Source organism: Diabrotica virgifera, chromosome 9 (genome assembly GCF_917563875.1).
Source record: "Diabrotica virgifera virgifera chromosome 9, PGI_DIABVI_V3a".
Classification (NCBI taxonomy): domain Eukaryota; kingdom Metazoa; phylum Arthropoda; class Insecta; order Coleoptera; family Chrysomelidae; genus Diabrotica; species Diabrotica virgifera.
In genome coordinates, this window is record NC_065451.1 from 76,452,991 (window position 1) to 76,472,477 (window position 19,487).

The 19,487-nt window shown below is 33.9% G+C and overlaps 1 protein-coding gene across 3 annotated transcripts in view; it reads left to right on the plus strand.

Moving 5' to 3' along the window:
• The window catches only part of LOC114341322 (hemicentin-2), a 162,116-nt gene that overhangs the window by 96,477 nt on the left and 46,152 nt on the right, over positions 1-19,487 (plus strand). For all 3 annotated transcript variants that reach the window (XM_028292114.2, XM_050662110.1, XM_050662109.1), the window contains one exon: positions 8,277-8,540. In XM_028292114.2, coding sequence (XP_028147915.2) covers positions 8,277-8,540 — 264 coding nt within the window. The remainder of the gene's footprint in view (positions 1-8,276; positions 8,541-19,487) is intronic.

Below are 19,487 nucleotides of genomic sequence, written 5' to 3' on the forward strand. Positions count from 1 at the left end.
GTCACATGCGAAGCAAAGTTTCTATTAGAACACTAATAACGCTTGCCCTGTTAGTCGGTTAATATTAAAATATAAGCATGAATATTTGGTACTTTATTTTATATGGTGTGTAGTTTACAATTTTTAACATTTTTTTGGGTATAGGTTTTCTGATTAATGAAAAATAAAACAACTATTTTCGACATTTCGCCGCTACATAAAATGTGTATATTCATATTAATTAATATTAATTCATAATGTAGGAATATAATAATGTTTTTTCAATTAATAAGCATGCAAATAAATTCTATTTTATACATATTTCGATGGTCGGATTCATTACTGGAATATTTCGAAAATCGTGTATTTTGAACAAAGTAGGTGGAATGGTTAAATATTAAAAACACTTTACGAATTACTTAACTTTACAATAATTAGAGGTTACAAAATATCTTCAAACTTTAATTTGCATTTTCCAACATTAGATTACTTTACAATGTTACAATAATCAGAGGTGTAACCAGAATGATCCTAAGGTCCCAACACAACTACTTGATGGTCTCTGGGGGGGATATGGAGTAGTAATGCTGTTAAGCGTATAGAGCTCAAATTACATTCAAATGAGGGGGTTATAACCCCCAAATCCCCCCTGGTACGCCTATGCCAATAATGAATCCGGCCGACAATTTATAATGAAGATTTATTGCACATTTATTGAATACCTATTTATACATTATCAAAATTTATTTCTTAGAGTTAACAAACTTTTGATATTTTTTTGTCAAGTTTTCTTTGACAGTTACTCAAACTAAGCTGTCTGTTCATTTCTCTTAATCTTATATATATACGTATCCTACTGAGGCAAAGAAGTACCTCAAATGGTATCGTGATATTCACAAGTTGAGTCAAAGTTTTCTGTGCCAGCTCTTGAAAGATTTTAGTTTTTATTGACACAGAGCTTCCATGGATTGTACAAAACAGTGATTCCATTTTTAGTGCAGCTTCCCACAATTCTTCGTTTGGGTACATAAGAGAACCTCTTGAGACTGTAGCCAATCTGGTTCCATATGTGTCTCACAGGTTTTTGTAGGGTTTCCTAAACTATATTTATGCTTGAATTTGTATGCCACAAAACCAGCAACATACTTTAAAGAGCCCCGATGAATTTTTTCTTTCACCTCATAATTTTCTGCGACTTTCAAAATATCATCGTCAGTTATATGATCCTCCTCCAAGTAGTGAGCTTCTATAAATTTATTTTGAAGTATTTTGTCCTCTTCGGACTGAGATTTTTCGAACCTTCAGTTTTTTCTATCAAATTAGACAGCATTTTTTTGTCAAGCAAATATCTTCTTATGCCGAAATATCGCTTGTCAATTGAGGACTTTCTATTGAGCTGTTACTTACGTATGAGCCGAAAAGATTCAGTAGTTTCAATAGTATTGCGACATTCTGTAAAGACCGCCGCCGAATTTTTTCCTAAAATATATCACCTTAATCTATATTTAAAATCTATTGGCGAAGGATGATCGTTTGCACCACCCATTCCTCGAATATAAGAAAAAAAGTTCTCTAGCACGTCCTGATTCAGCTTCGATGTAAAAATATAGTCAACGTTGTATTTTGCTTGTAGGTAAGGAAGTAACTCTTTCAGAGATCTATTAGTAAGCAATATCCCTTTTTGAAATGGAATAAGTCCTGTATGTTGTCATCTTGGCGCCGACTTGCAACCACCCATTGCTTTACAAACTCTTCATTTTGAGGAAATCGAAAGTATTTTATGTCTGATCCTTTCGTCACCTGATTATAATTCTTACAATTAGCTACGGCACAACCCGGCATGTCTTTGTTAATACATAAAAACTGAACAAAACATCATGCGCGTCGGGGTACACATTTTGATTTATTGACGAGCATACCGGTCTGTATCTACCGTGCGAAAAACTGAAAAATACACTTATTCAATATTTTTGAAAAATCTATCGAATGACACCCAACACGACCCCCGACGGAGATGGAATGGGGGGTTACTTTAAAATCTTAAATAGGAGCCCCCATTTTTTATTACAGATTTGGATTCATTACGTAAAAATAAGTAACTTTTATTCGAGACAATTTTCAAATCATGGATAGATGGCGCTATAATCTAAAAAAACAATTATTGGAAATGGAAAATTAAATTAAAAATGGAAAGTCCCCACTAAAAGAGAAAACTTTACTTAACTTTTTTTGATGTTAGGACCTACTCTTCACAACCCAATAGGTCCCCAAAGCGCTCAAGTGACTGCACATTTAGCATACTTTGCTCTTCTACCACAAGTAAAAAACAATATTTTTAAATAACAAAATATGTCAAGATACTTATCGGTAACTGATAGAAAGTTTTGAACCTGAATTTAGGTACTTCGTAATTTAAAAAATAATATTTTTACATGTGTTTTTGAGCCTTAAAAATCGTTATTTTTCGTTTTTTTCAGTTTTAAATTTTTTATAACTCAAAATCGATCAATTTTAGAAAAAAATACATATGCCTTTTTTGTTAGGATTATACAAAAAATCTAAAATGATATCTGCCCTGGCCGAAAAACTTGATTTTTAAAGTTGTTTAATTTTTTTTAAATAAATGTAGCAGTAACTCCGAAATTATGGCATTAAGGTATAGGCAACATTACGTAAAAAATAATCAGTATTTCTAAAGGACTTCCAACCGCAAAAAATAGATAGAGTGTTACATTTGAAATAAGAGAGTCTATCAGATTTTCGAAGGATCTGACAACAATGTAAATACCACCATAATATCGGCCGCATCGCAAAACTCTTACTTACCAAAACCTATGAAAATCGTGCAAACTGTTTCCGAGATAACTAAGTCCTAAGGTTTTTCAATATCGTCGGCCTAATATGAAAAATGAATAATTCCAAAATTTGATGGCATCTGTTAGTACATAGGTTCTCAAACTTATTTTGTCTGCCGCCCACATCGAAAATTAATTATTTTCTAGCGCCCCCCATTTTTTTTTTACTTTACTACATCTTAAGAATCACAATCGCAGTCATTATTTTAATAATTAAATTATGCGTGTCATGTGAAAATAAGACTTTCTGACCATTTTGTAATATTAGAAAAACTTTTATTCATGTTATTAAAACAAACATTTCAATTTGAATTTTAAAACTAATCTAATGTGAAGGATGAATCTGATGATTTTTAACAAGTTTGTTAATATCAGGCTCGAATTTACTCAAAAACAGCCGTAAGTCACCGCGTTTGGTAACCTGCAACCGATTTCTCTTTTTAGTTAGCAACGTTGTCACAGCACTAAATCCACGTTCACACAAATACGATGATGGGAATGCTATCAAAAATAGTTGAACGATGGACCACAATCCAGGGTGCAATTGCGGGATTAGCCTTTGTAGCCAAAATTCTTGGTATCCATTTTTGAATTTTATTTTTATTTCCTCGTTCGTTGTCAGTTCTATGAGTTCTTCTTCCAGCTGGGGTGATCCTGCTGTGTTGACATTTGAAAAAGGATCCAACACCCAGTCCGGTATTTCCAAGTTTAAAATGTCCTGGAATCGTTCTGTGAAATTCCTGTGGAGGTTCTCCAAATGTTGGCAGTAAACAAGCAAGTCGTCGTTGTTGAAGGATACTGCTGACAAATTAGGGAAATTGTGAAACTCACGTCTGCCGATATTATTCTTGTATAAGAGCAGTTTAGCTGCAAAAGCAGCAATGACATTTTTTGTTTTAATCAAATTCGAGTCGTCACCTTGAAGTTGGAGATTGACATCATTAAATAATTTATATAGGTCTGTCAAGTACGCAATATCATTCTTTGAAGTGATGAGGTTGTCGTGCAATTCTTTGTATTTGTTTTCCAAGAACTCTCTCACAGACTCAAACAGATTGTAAAATCGAGTCAGACAGTTACCTCTTGATAACCAACGTACTTCTGTGTGAAATAGCAATCGGTTGAAATCTTCATCATTAGCAACACAAAGCTGATTAAATAATCGGTCATTTAAAGAGCTGTTTCGGATTTTATTGACTGCTGTGATGATATATTGCAGTGATTGAGAGAGACGCTCACTCAAATTTCTCGCAACCAAATGTTGTCTATGAACGACGCAATGTACAGCGAGCACATCTGGAATTTTATTTTTTAAGTACGCTATGAAGCCTTTGTGACGTCCTGTCATAGCCGGAGCGCCATCCGTAGCAGCTGATATAATATTCTTCAGTGGAATTTCTTTCTCATCACAAAATTTTTCCAGTGTATTAAATATGGTCTCTCCTTTTGTATCGGTCTCTAAATTTCTGGCAAATAATAGTTCTTGACATATTTTATCATTTTTAATAAACCTCACGTATGACAGCAACAATGCTTCACCAGTTGGTAAAGTGGACTCATCTAACTGAATTGAGAATTTAGAAGTGTTCAGATGATTGCACAACGACTCTTCAATGTTTTCAGCCATCTCATCAATTCGTCTTTGCAAGGAACTATTGCTCAAAGGAATTTTTCGGATAATATCTGCCGCTGGTTTATGGAGCACAGTAGTTATTACTTCTTTTATTGCCGGTAAAATTAAATCCTCTCCAATAGTGTGAGGTTTACCTGTTCGAGCAATTAGCAAGGAGATATTGTAGGAAGCTCGGAGTCCGTCCTCGTCTTGCTTAGAAGCCGCTGAAAAAAGTTTTGACACAGTTGGCTGAGCTGCGTGCTTCTTTTCCAAGTCTTGAAAATAAGTCACATTTTTGTCTTTTTTATCTGAATGCATTTTATTCAAATGATCTTGCAACCTTGAGGGTTTCATCGCTTCATTCGAAAATGTTTTTTGACAAAGAAGGCACATAGGCGAAGATGGATTTGTAGGATTTTCAATAAATCCATATTTTATATATTCCGCGCTGTACTGCCGTTTCTTCTTTTTTGCTTCCGACATAATTTTGTCTTCAAAAATGCCGAAGTAAAGAATCGAGTATTAAAAACTTGCTAATGACACCACTCACAGTATTCTTACTGAGCAAATTAGGCACTGTACGTACAGCACTTTATCTCGTCACTAAATTCACTTGTTTTCGTAATAACGCAATGCTCCTTGACGTCTGAGACGTTCGGTCCCTAGTAGAGCAGATTGTCGAATGACATGACTGGATGGCGTGCGCTTTTATATGAGGCAGCGGGCGGGCCTCGCCTCGGCCTCGGCAGCGGGCGGGGAATCGATAAAAAGCGGTATTATAACCAGTAGGTAGGTTTTCCTCTCAGAGAGCTAGAGTATTATTATATTTTCTAGAAAAAGCAGTTTTGATATTTTTGAGTATTCTTTAAAGATAATTTTTGTAATAGAATTGTGTTGTTTTTTTTTGATATTTTAATAAACTGATTAATTATTGTGGTAAAAAATTAAATTAGCCATTGCCCCTGTAAACCGCTTCAACGCCCCCCAATCTTCTCTGTGCCCTTTACCGCCCCCTAGAGGCCTCCAGCGCCCACAAGGGGGCGTTATCACCCACTTTGAGAACCACTGTGTTAGTATTATTCAAAAGGTATGTAGGGCGCTGTTTTCTTCTAATTTGGTTTACTAGATTTTGCTAAAATTGTGAAAATAAAATCTGCATACAGTCCATTAATGTTGAAAACCATATGAAATCTGCACAAGTCCCACAAGTCCGGTCTTGTTAGTGGCAAAGCGTTCAAACGTATTGGTGCTTTTCTGATGTTTATACAATAAAAAGCTTTCTCATTGTAAACGGGTGAGTACCTACAAGGTACAGGTTTAAATTACATAACATATTGTTTGATAATTAAACATTTGATAATTTTTTAGGGACTTGTGCAATTTTCACAATATATTTAGTTGTATACAAGTGGAGTTGGGCACAATTAGTTTTTTGTATCTCCTGTAAAATCAGGTATTTTGGACTTTGTATTTTTCACATTAGGACGATATATAAAACACACTCTGTATGTGTATGGAAAACACAAGATCATTTATTTTTAATAATTGGTTTACGAACTACATTGGATATGGATATGAAAGTTGGGTAATCACGCAAATAGATAATAAGAGTAAAAGACTTGAAGATAAACAAAAAGAATACAGAACAAAAGGAAACAGTAGACCAAGAGAACGAAGGAAAATTAATCCAAGACCTGGAATGAATAAACATGAAAAAGAAAATACTATTATCAAATAACACGTTTTTGAAGTTGCAGCTTATTTAAAATTAATGTAAATACGTAATCTAAATCTTTTTTTTTTCTTTTTTTAATGGCATGTCAATCAGCCAGTCTCAACATAACTAATATATGTATGTACCAAGAAAAATAAACATTTAAAGACCGTAAAGTCCATAAAATATCAATAACGAAGAAAAGTTAGTTCAGTTGAGAGGTAATCAAAATTAATAACATCTAAATCTTAGGCTACTGATTATGTACTTTAGCAAGGAACTGCAAAGTTACCGGGGGTTTTATTGTTTCCTATGGTCAATGGGCCTCTAAATATGAAAAAACCGCGAAGTGCTACAATTTAAAGGGGTGTGTTTTCACGTCTACAGAAAAATTGTTCCAGATTAAATTTACTATCGAAGTATAAGTCAAAAATATTTCAAAAAAGCAAAAAAAAAAACACGAAAGAAAGCAATTTCGTTTTTTGCCCCAAAAGTTTTTTTCACGGGGATACAGGTATAAGTATTGCTTCACAGAAAAAAACTTCCATCCTTCCTCTTTAAATTGACGTTTTGTAATAGTCTTTAGAATTCATAATTTCCGAAATCTGATTTTTCAAATTTCGCCACTCAGCAATTTTGGGTAATTTTCCGTATTATTTCGCAAACATTGTTCTGTAACTTTTTTTACGCAGTTATAGGTATATTCAGTTGTACATTCCGTAGTAAGGAGAAGTCAATTGCCTTTAAAATGGTCTATTACAGAAGGTTGTATGACTATTTTGACTAATGACTATTTTTAAGCAAGATAATATTATGGTTTTCAACGTTTTATACTTTTAACGATTTTTGATATGTTTTACGATTATTTTTTAAATTTCTTATTATAACTTTTTTCTTGTACATTTAGGTAAATATATACATTGTGGAATAAAAAAGAAAGCTTATTTTCTTTACTTTAAAATAATGTACATACTGTAAAAAATTGTAGGACTATTTTTAAACAAGATATCCGTAGGATATCCAAGGGTATCCGTAATTTGAAAAAAACTTTAATTTTTTTTTTCAATTAGAAGAATATAATTGCATATTAGAACATAATTGTTAATTCCAAATAACTTTTCTTAATAACACTTTTCCATATTGTGAAATATAAGGGTTTACTCTTGAGCGAAATTCATATTTTTTAACATACTTCGTATACTATTAACAAAATTTGATATCTGATGATTACATCTTAGGTTTTATGCTATTCAGAGCATTTTATGAAGAATTATTTTGTTTCAGAAAATTAACAATGAGGAAGTTTTCCATTTGGTTCCAAGTGGCAACTTAGTAGGACATATTATATGTGTATATCTCACACTTTGAAATAGCATATCTTAATAGTTCTAGCATTTTTTGCAATATACCATTTTAAAATAAAGAAAACAAGCTTTTGTATTCAGCAATGTATATATCTAAATGTAGAAGAAAAAAAAAGTTATAATGAGAAATTTAAAAATAATCGTAAAACATATCACAAATCGTTAAAAGTATAAAACTTCCAAAAACCATATTTTGCTTAAAAAAATATTCATAGAACCTTCTATAATTCACCACGTTAAAGTAAATTTACTTCTCTTCCTACTAAATGTATCATTGAATATACCTACAACTTCTGCCAAACGTATTTTAAATGAGAAAGGAAGCTTTTTTTCTGCGAAACAATGCCTATATCCCCGTGGAAAAAAAGTATGTGACAAAAAATAAAATTGCTTTCTTTCGTGTTTTTCTGCTTTTTTTAATACATTTTTGTAAAAAAAAAATTTAAAAGGTGATATTTCGATAGTAAATTTAAGCTGAAACGATTTTTCTGTAGACGTGTTTGTACCAAAAGTGCATAGAACTTACCCTAATGCACCTTGTGCCTAAGGATTAATTCACCCCTTTCTTAAAAACGCAGCCTTTTAAGCACTCAGTGGATTTTTCATATCTAGAGATCCATTGAGCATATGAAACAATAAAACCCCGTTAACGTTGCAGTTCATCTTAGCTCTCTTATTTTGAACATAATAGCCTATCTCTAGGTTGTTTATAATCGCACTTATATATGTTATTTATGCCTTCCTTTTTATAGTTCCTCCAAGGATTACTTTGAATTCATCTAGACTAATAGCCCATCTAGGCCAGTATCATTTAACCAACTCCAGTGCCACTGGTGACCAACCCTTCGAAATCTTCTCGCCGGCAGCTGTAAGTGACATGCCCAGTTCAGTTACTGCTAAAGGCGGATACATTAGCTTCAACGATATCCAATTGGAACATGTCGGTAATTATTTGTGCTTGGCTAGCAATAGAACAGGCAAAGCAGATGCTGTAACTGATGTCATCGTAGAACCTGGTAAGTATTCATTAGTATTATTTTATGTGGAGCACGACACTTTTCATCGTTCTGAAACTATTTTCTTAAGAAATCCACAAGGAAAAAGGTTTTCCTGTAGCTGGCTGTATACCACATATCGCCGGTCCGGAATAAGAATGACGTAATTGAAAATTTTGTCAATTCCTGTTTATTGCCTAATTAACTTCTAAAATACTGTATACAGTTGATACAAAAGCAACAGAACTGTAACTATTGTAACTATGTGCTGAGCCACTACAGGGTAGTTGCGTCGTTATTGAAATACACACCATCTTAGACCTTGTTTCAGATGAAAAATGACGCAACTGTAAATAGGGTTTGAAACATGAATGGGAAATAGAATTTGACACGATGTTGATATGGTAGCGTTCAAGTATTACGTAATGCGATTTTTGAAGATTTTTGACCCCCCTCCCCCCCTACGTAACGCACTCTAATGGGCGTTTAACTATTGCGTAACGCAATTTTTGAAGATTTTTGACCCTCCCCCCCAACCTAAGTTACGTAATACTTGAACGGTCCCTATGTCGTAAGAGGATGTGACGTGGTACACAATTTGGAGAACAAGTCCACGGTTGCTCAGTAACGGAAGAGATATGGGATGGTTCTTAACGGGATGTTATTAATATTCTCTTATTAGCTTAGAAGTAAAAAAAATAGAAAAATCAGAATAAGAATGTAAAATAAAAAGAAATAAAATATTGGGCGCCACTGGTTACCTTATGGGAACAAAAAAATACAAAAATAGAAACGTAAAAAAACTAATTCAAAAATTAAACAAATACATAGTCAATACAAAATATACAAAATACTTATGGCGTGACTTACCTTATCTATGTCTTTACTCAGCCAAATCTTTGTTGTACTTACGAAACAAGAGAGAAGCAAAAGAGAAATAATAAAATTGTATTTTGCAAATAAAACATTTTTTTATTGAAACAAAATTAAATTAAATCTGTGATCTCTTGCGGTGTTACAAAGAGAGTACGTGATTACCGAAAAGAAAATGAAAAGTTTTACATAGAAAAAATAATACCTTGTACATCATAGTCCTATATCTTCTTGGTTAGTTTTAAGTCCAAGGCACAATTCACTCCACTAAATGTCACTTTACATATGAATAGATACAACAACAGTACATCAGCTTACTCACATTACATAGTTTATAGAAAAATGCAGCATTGAATTTATTTCGCACAACAAAACGGCACTACTCAAACAAAATTATTAAAATAATTTGTTTTCTAGTTTATTAAACGGGATCAAAACAGTACTAAAATATAAGCAACTCCGTGCTTTAATTATGGTGTTAAAACTAGTAACACAAAAGAAAACTCCTAACTCCTGCTTGCAAGTAAGAGAAATTTATTATACCAATATTGGTATAAGATATCGCGTTCGCCCAAAACAGCGAAACGTGGTGGCATACGGCTTGTTTAGACCATACTGGAACAAACACTTTAACTCCAACACAAAGACTTTTGCAATAAAATTGCATAATATCTTCACTATACTCAAAGAAACTGAAACTTCCACCTTTCAGGTACTGCAATCCTCCAGACCTTCCGAGGCTAGCTCAACTTGACTTCTTGACGGCTCAAACTAGACTGTTTTTCAGCCCAAACGTAACTTCTCTCCTCGTCCCAATTCAAGAGAAGATTCCTAAACCAAACGCCCCTTCCAAAAATCATTTAATCTTCCCCATCAACAATGGGGGTAAGACACTCAAATAATCAAAATCTTGACCAATAGAAAATTGAAAATTTCGCTCTAGGTTAAACCCTCTGACGCACACCAAAACAGCTCGTCCAATCCTGAAGAGAATAAACAAACATATCTCTATAGTTCGTACCACCTACTTTTCCCATGAAAATAGCTTACTCAGAAAAAAGACACCTGCGACTTGTTGACAAACTCACAGCTCTTATCTCTGAACCACTTATCCTATAACATAAACATTTTCCAGTCCCGCTGTCGATAAAAACAATTTACTGAAATATTTATGACTTCGATTCTTTCGGCGGTGAGCTTCCAAGCAAACACCACTGATAAAAAACAACTACGTCACATTCTGCATAAAACAGATTATACATTCGACGTTCGTGAGAATCATTATCATGCATGAAAAGATTCGACAGTCCCTGAAACACAAACCTGGTTTTAACGAATTCAAAATACAGGGTATAGCGAAAGTGTCAGTGATTAGAAAATACAGTCGAACCCGCTTATTAGAATACCTCTTAAAGGAATATCCCGGTTTAAGGAATAGAAATTTGAGGTCCCGAAACATTTATAGTAGCAACCAATGATCGGTTATTAGAATATCCCGGTTATAGGAATTTTTTTGCTTGGCACAAAGGCTATTCCAATAAGCGGGTTCGACTGTACTAGTGACCTTCGCACCGTTACAGGTTAACAATGGGGGGAATAAATTAAGATAATGTGTCAAGATAATGTGATATCAAGAATGATGCAACTGTGGATCGGGTTCAAAATTGGGGCGATTAAATTGAAATAATGAAATTCGAACCTATGGGGATGAAACTAAAAGTCATCATTGTAAGAATAAAGGCCATACCGAGGCTCCGGACGGTTACTCTTTATTTAATCACTATTTTAAATATTTAAAAATGTTTAGATGTAGAATGACGCAACTGTAAAAGGGGTTGAAATGGGGGGATTAAATTAGCCATCTGTAAAACGCAACTGTAAAAGCCATCATTGTAACAATAAACGCCATACCGATGCTCCTGGAAGATTACTCCTTATTTAATGCCTATCTTAAATATTTAAAAATCGTTTTTTGCTCTCCTGGGAAATTTGGCTTTTTGCAGTTACGTCATTCTTATTCCGGACCGGTGATATTACAAAAAATACGTAAAATCCTATAAAAAAGGTATATTTATTAAAATTCCCTAAAAAGGGCTACATCACAAAAGCAGAACTACAACTACAGCAGAACATCATCAGTGCTAAAATAATGCTGACATGCTAACCACCAAAATGAAAATATTTGGGTAAAAATGTTATTTGGGGGTTTAAAACGCTTGTTCTTTTCTTCTTAGTTTTATTATATATTCCAACTAATAATAATTACTAATTTGCATGTGCTTGTGTCGCCATTAACTTCAATATAACCTATATTTCACAATCCCACCTGTCATGACGTCATTCTGCGTCACTTCACTGCCACAGAACACCATAAATATTATTAAGGAAAAGACTAAGTTTTCACTCTAATGGCATATAAAACAACATAATGTGATTCTACATCCCACCAGGCTGAAAACAATGGGAACCTTCTCTGGTTACACCTCCGAGGCTTCTACAATTTGCAAGCCATGCGGATGCTGAGACTAAGGAAGATGAGGGAATTTTACAATTTATAATTCACGTCCCATCTGCCCGGCGCGGTAAAGTTCCAACGAGAATGGTTCCCTTCGTATTCCAATCAGAGTAAACATGTAAATCAAAAATGAATAGCCATTTTCAATTTCGTTGCAAAACGAAAATACAGCCGCACCATATTCTAGTCCAATCATAGTGTGCAGCAAGCACCTCTACCGGTTTCGAAATTTATTAGTCTCTTATCAGGAGGCACATATGCTGCTCTCTCTGATCCAACCAAAGCAAACCCAGACGTGCAGTCTCGGATTGCAACGAATGAAATTGCATAGATGCCCTAGCGGCAACTGCTAGCAAAAGACTAAGTTTTTACTCTAATGGCATATAAAACAACCTAATATTACTCTACATCCCACCAGACTGAAAACAATGGGAACCTTCTCTGGTTTCACCTCCGAGGCTTCTACAATTTGGAAGCCATACGGATGCTGAGACTAAGGAAGATGAGGGAATTTTACAATTTATAATTCACGTCCCATCTGCTCAGTGCGGTAAAGTTCCAACGAGAATGGTTCCCTTCGTACTCCAATCAGAGTAAACATGTACTCGTTCGGGACTGCACGTCGGGGTTTGTTTTGGTTGGATCAGAGAGAGCAGCATATGTGCCTTCTGATGAGAGACTAATAAGTTTCGAAACCGGTAGAGGTGCTTGCTGCACTCTCTGATTGGAGTAGAATATGGTGCAGCTGTATTTTCGTTTTGCAACGAAATTGAAAATGGTTATTCATTTTTGAATTATTAAGGAAGTATTACATTCTACAAAAAACCCTTTAAACTTAATCAGTCATAGAAACATTGACTATAATTATTAAAATAAACATGGATGTATTAGATATCACATGAATTAGGCCTCGGGTACCATCTGACCCTCAATTGAGTTGTTCACTTGTTGAACGATCGTTGGCTCAGTTGCCAGATTTACCAAGTCAGATGGTACCCGGGGCCTAATTCATGTGATTTCTAATACATTCATGTTTATTTTAATAATTATAGGTAATGTTTCCTATGATTAAGTTTAAAGGGTTTTTACCCAAATATTTCCAACTTTGGTGGCTTAGTATGTCAACATCTTGTCAGCACTGTTGATGATCTGTAATCAGCTCGAAAACTAGTTCTGCTTTTGTGATGTAGCCCTTTTTCGGGAATTTTAATAAATATACCTTTTATAAAGGATTTTACTTATTTTTTATTTTCTTAAAGTTCCGAAACTGTTATCTTGAGGCATGATCAATTTAAGTATTATATTTATACGGGATTAGTCACAGTTTGGTTGTAATGATAATTACATTACCTCTTACCTAAAAATAGAGACGTTTCGATTTCCATTCCGAAAATCGTCCTCAAAAAAAAATTAAAGAGAATTTCGTTAAAACCTGTGTATAACCCCAATTATTTGTCGAGGTTATGTCATATTACAGTCAAAACAAAATCGGAATGGCACGTTTGATCGTTCCGGTTCATTGATGCAGTTTCGATGCCGCCGATTCATCGCCAGTCCATTTCATCGCCGTCCGTTTAATCGCCAGTTAGTCAGTTGAGTTTGTATAATGGGAGATGACACGACACGACGTTAAATTCAGTTCAAAACTTAGAACAATTAAAAAGATAAAAATATTATTATATTTACTGTTCATTTCTACTTCCCCTAAATTTTATACTAAATAGTACTAAATTTGTAGTGTTAAATGGCCTTTGTAGAAATATATAATGAAACCTTCCAGGGTTCATGCACAACAAATTTCATTAATATTATTATACGATAAAATGCATAGTTTGCGAGTCTATAAGGTACATACATACATACATACATACATACAAACATTAAGAGACAAATTTTTAGATGGCTATTAAAAAATAACGGTTGGTGATAGAAAAATGAAAAATTAGGGTTGAATGTATATTTTAGTTTTAAATCATATAATATTTACAAAAAACGGTTTGTCTAAAAAAAATGTGTACGCACATAAGAAGTTATACGCACGTATAACTTCTGTGTTCTAACGTATATGTGTTGTACGCACGTAAGAAGTTATACTGCTACTATATGATTTCAACGAAATAAATATACTTTCAACAGTTTATTTGTATTTAAAAATTAAACTAATTTTTACTCACTACTTTCCAAAAATTTTTACTAAAACAATACTAAAAATAAAAAAAAGTTAGATAACACACGGAATTGAACCAGAGACCTCTTGATCTCCGGTCGAACGCGCTACCACCGAGCTAAACTGCCTTTGCTTTGACAGCTTACAAGCTTTCTCATACATACTGAAAAATTTAAAAGTAAATATACTTACAATTATTATACAATATTTTATTCCCGAGGAAAACAAATCCAAAGACACAAAAGTTATAATAAATAATACATTTACTAAAAACACTAATATTCTTTTAATGACTTATTTGCGCTGAAACATACATAATTAGAAAGATTAGCATCGAACTACGTACTGTCTGTCTGCGCATGCGCCAGGCAAGTATAAAATTTCACCCTCGATCGTAAATAAGTATAACTTGAATAAAAAATAATTATGGGGGGAGGGGGCAAGCCCCCTTTTCACTTAGGTTAGTCGTACCAACTCAGAAAACTTCCCGGGTTCATGCACAACAACTTTCATTAAGATCATTATACGATAAAATGCATAGTTTGCGAGTCTATAAGATACATACATACATATGTACATACATACAAACATTCATTTTTATTTATATAGATGATACATCAAATTGTATATTATTATGTGTATTTTGGGGAATTAATTATATGTGCTCTGTGATTCTGTGTTTGTTATAATTAGTTTTGGGATAAAAATTGTAAATTGTGTTATTATATTATATTGTGTGTTGCCAATGTATAGTGTATAATAGAGACATCTGTTTTACATTTATTTATCCTCTATTTTGGTAATGTTCTTGTTATTCTCCTCTTCTTTAAGTATCGGCAACCAAAGTCTGCTGCATTGTGCTAATGAATGTGCTACACATTTTTTTTCATTTGATAGGAATAGCACTGCTTCTTTGATTTTTTTTTCTTCATGTCTGTTTCTTTCATGATTACTGATGCATCTTTCCACCGTGGTATGTGTTCCTTGTCCTAGACATGTTTCCATATCTGTCATTTGTCGAAATTCCTGTTATTCCTAGCAGTCTTGCAGTTTTTCCCATATAGAAATTGTTGCATTCACGGGGTATTCTGTAGATGCAGTTCCTTGACCCATATTTGGGAAACATAGTTTGCATAATGAAACAGTCAAAATAGACCTATGGTTGCACAATTTGCATCAGCAAATAATTATGTAGTTGTCAGCACTAACTTCCAGAGAAAATATATCCTTAAAGGAACATGGAAAATACCAGGAACCAATGAAACCAATCAAATTGACCACATCCTCATCTCAAAAAGATTGGCAACAGACATAACTAATGTCAGAACGTATCTCGGGGCGAACTCTGACTCAGATTACTATCTTATGGGGGCAAAATTGCGACAGAAAATCGCGACAGTGGCAAAAGGGAAAATAGCCAAATAAAAAAATGGAATGCTGAAAGATTCAAAAGTCCAACAAAGACACACGAATATCACAATACTCTCCAAATAAAACTCACCTGAACAAGAGAGGAAGATACTGCAAAGGAAGAATGAAGACAATTAAAAACAATAATAACGGAATCTGCAGAGGAACCTGTCGGAAAAGCCAAAAGGCAAAGAAATGCCTAATGGTATGAAGATCAATGCAGAACTGCAGTAGAGTAAAAAAGGCAAACTAGGCTTAACCAACTTCAAAGAAACACAAGAAGTAGCAGAGAGATGTATAACAAAAAGAGAATACAAGCGACTAGAATATGCAGAAGAAAAAAAAACAGAGGCTTTGAAATAACAAGTACAAGAAATCCTAGAACATAACAACAGACACGAGACACGAGAGCAAAAAATTCTATAAAAAAATAAAAAAAGTACACAGTCATTCAGACTAAAATTGACAATATGCAAAGACAAGGACGGACAACTACTAACAGGAAAACAAAAAATTATAATGAGATGGAAAAAATACTTTGAGGAAAACCTAAGTGCAGACAACGGAAATGATCAAAACGAGACAATATATTTTACGGCGGAGCAGCACATTGAAAATCCGAGTTATGAAGAAGTAGTTCAAATAATAAAGAAACTGAAAAACAGTAAAGCGCCAGGATCAGATGGAGTTTCGGCAGAATTATTGAAATATGGAGGACCCGAACTCTGGGGAAGAATCCATTACCTGATAAAGTTGGTATGGACCAAGGAGCAAATGCCGGAGGAATGGGCAGTTGGTATTATACAGCCAATATATAAAAAAGGAGATAAGAGGGAATGCCAGAATTGCAGACCAATTACATTGCTAAATGTAATATACAAAATCCTTTCTGGCATTATCTACACTAGATTGTCAGAATACTCCCAAAATATAATTGGTGATTATCAAAATGGATTCAGACCAAATAGGGCCACTACAGACAACATATTTATACTTAGAACAATACAAGAGAAAGCTTATGAATACGACATAGAACTATATAATATGTATATGTATTGTTATACTGTACTTTATCTCTTTTATTAGATTGATTAGCAAATTCTTAATTTAATTAATTACTCAATTATTTTAATTTCTGCCTATGTAAAACAAAACCAAATTCAAATTAAATTTTCTAATAAACTTTATTCTCAGGACTAATTTTGTATTCGATGCAATACGTTTGATTTGTGGCTTCTAGTATCTCTAGTTGCTTACTCCTTCCAGGATAAAACAGGGAAATTAAACACATTCAATATCATATAAATGTAATCTATATTTATTTATCCAATATGCCGTATAAATAAGATTTGAAAAAAATACTAAAATCTAAATTTGTTGCAACAATTTCTTACTTAATAAATCAAGCTTTAATTCTGATGTCTCCTTGTTTTAACAAAAAAAAAAATTATTTAAATAAATTATTATTTATTCGTACTAAATTTGATAAAATTTACTTTTCTCCTTTGAATTGATTACTTAAAATTGGAATGACTAACTGAGTTATAGAACTGTTCAATACAAAAAAAAAAAATTGAGCATATATGGTATGGATATAAACAAGCTCTCTCCGTTTCGACAAATGATTTGACTAACCTTTTTGTTTCTTCACTCCTTCTTTTCCCAGATTGCGTTGTCCTTGATTCTCCCACACGTACTCTTTTGATATTGCGAAAAGGTCCCTCTCGTCAAAACTGCTTCAAAAACAAACAAAACCAGGACTCGCTAGAATTCTCTACTCAGTTTCCTCCTTGCTCGATATCTTGTGCAAATAGATACCAATCAGCTACTCGTTCTAGACAGAACAAAGGAATCTTCCTCGGACACAGGAAAATTTTACTTCTCAACCGGTCAACAATTTCGTTTCAACTTGATTCTGCTCGCAAAGGCCGATTTCACCACTTTACACTGACTTCTCACTTTTTAAAAACTGGACTGCTCTCTCCCGATATTAATCAGACAGTGTTTCTCTTTTCTCTCTGAAATTCCGACTCCACATTCTCATCCCTTCCATCGATCTTTCTCTACCAATCAAAAACACCTCTCTACCCAAAACATTCATACTTTCCTTTCCCAAGAAAACCAACTTAATTTGTATCCAACTTTCCATTTTGTTAAAATTCTAAGAGACATCAAATTACTATCGTTTTTTCAAAAAACTAAACAAAAGCCTTACATTCTAAACTCAATAAAATGTGTTTATCGTTTAAACCTTCTACGAATTATTTACAAAAATCCTATTGATGCACTTTCCAATATTTTCGAACCATTGTCTGTAAATCCTTTCAAAAAACCCATTAACGAAAACCACATTAACGATTTCACCTTCCCCGAAAAAGCACTGTTTATTAACTACATTATAGTCTATACAATTTTTGGTCATATACAGGGTGAAGAAAATCTATGATCTCGTGGTCCCGATATAAATTAATTTTCTGAATTTTTTCAAAAAACCATTCTACAACAGTATATAGACTTTAAACAAGCTTTTTATAGTGTGAAAAGAGACAAAATGCTGGAAACCTCATAAAAATGACGTTGCAGGGTTCAAAAGCCGCAGTTATAGTAGATGGAGAACTGTCTCCCCTGTTTGACATCAACATGGGGGTGAGACAGGAAGACGCACTTTCAACCATGCTGTTCAACCCAGTTCTTAAAGCAGTCATCAGAAAAACCAATGTAACCGGCCATACAAATACCAAAACAGTACAAATTATTGCATATGCAGACGATGTCGCCATTATTAGTAGAAGCAAGACACGACTATTGGAAACATTCAAGGAAATTGATCCTGAAGCAGAAAAAAGAGGGCTTAAAATAAACGAAACAAAAACTAAGTACATGACCATCAAAAGAACACCTGAGAATAAAAATAATATAGCAAAAGACTATTATACCGTTGAACGTGTGGATGCCTTCACATATCTGGGCACAGAAATCAATCAGAAGAATTCCGTAAGTAGCGAAATTAATGCACGTATTTCCAGTGGAAATCATACAGACTATGCTAATAAAAGGTTGATGACATCGAAATTATTGGACAAAAGAACCAAAATGACTATCTACAGAACTTTGATTAGACCCTTAGTCAACTATGGTTGTGAAACCTGTGTAATGACGAAAAAAGATGAAGCCCAACTTGAAGCGTTAGTGCCTGCTCAGATAAGGGACAGGGGTTAACAAAAACTACTTGAAGACTGGGGTCGAAATGGGGCTAAAGAAGAAAAAGTGGACGCTTAAACCTTCTTTTGCGTACGGCGCATCAGTTGGTTGTTTGGAGAGCGAGCGTGAATTCGTCTTAAGGAATGGGGGTTTTTAAGAAGAACTAATTACCATTACCAAATAAATAAAGTGATTACTGATTCTTTCGCCTTTGAGACCAGTTTCTCAGCCCCAAGACAAAAGAGTGTCCTACCACCTACCAACTCGTCCGCCCGAAGCCGTTGATTTGTAAGTGGGGGATTGCTTATACCGGCAATCACCCGATCCCTATCTGCATTAGTCATCAAAATTGATTTTTGTCTTCTTCTACCGCGTAGAGGTGCAGATTCGAATTTTTCCTTCATCGACATTAATACTTTTCGCCATTTCCTAATCTCTCCAGAGCTATAGAAAAAATGACTAACTAATCCAATAACAAAAATACTAGATTTGTTGTAAAAGGTAGGGGAGAGTTGGACAAAACGGGATACCATTCTTGGTTACCTGTACTACGGAAAATATGTTAAAGAAATTATCATAATATTATTTTTTATAGGTATAACATTTATTGCAGCACACGAAACACATATCTTTAGCTATTTTTGATAACTGGAAAATATTAAAAAAAAATATTTATTTAAGTCCTACACATCCCGTTTTATCCAACCACGGTTGGATAAAACGGGATAGGTTTATAATATTTAATTTTCTGTATAAAATTATCTAAAACTTAATGTATGTCTAAATTAAGTAGACATTAAAC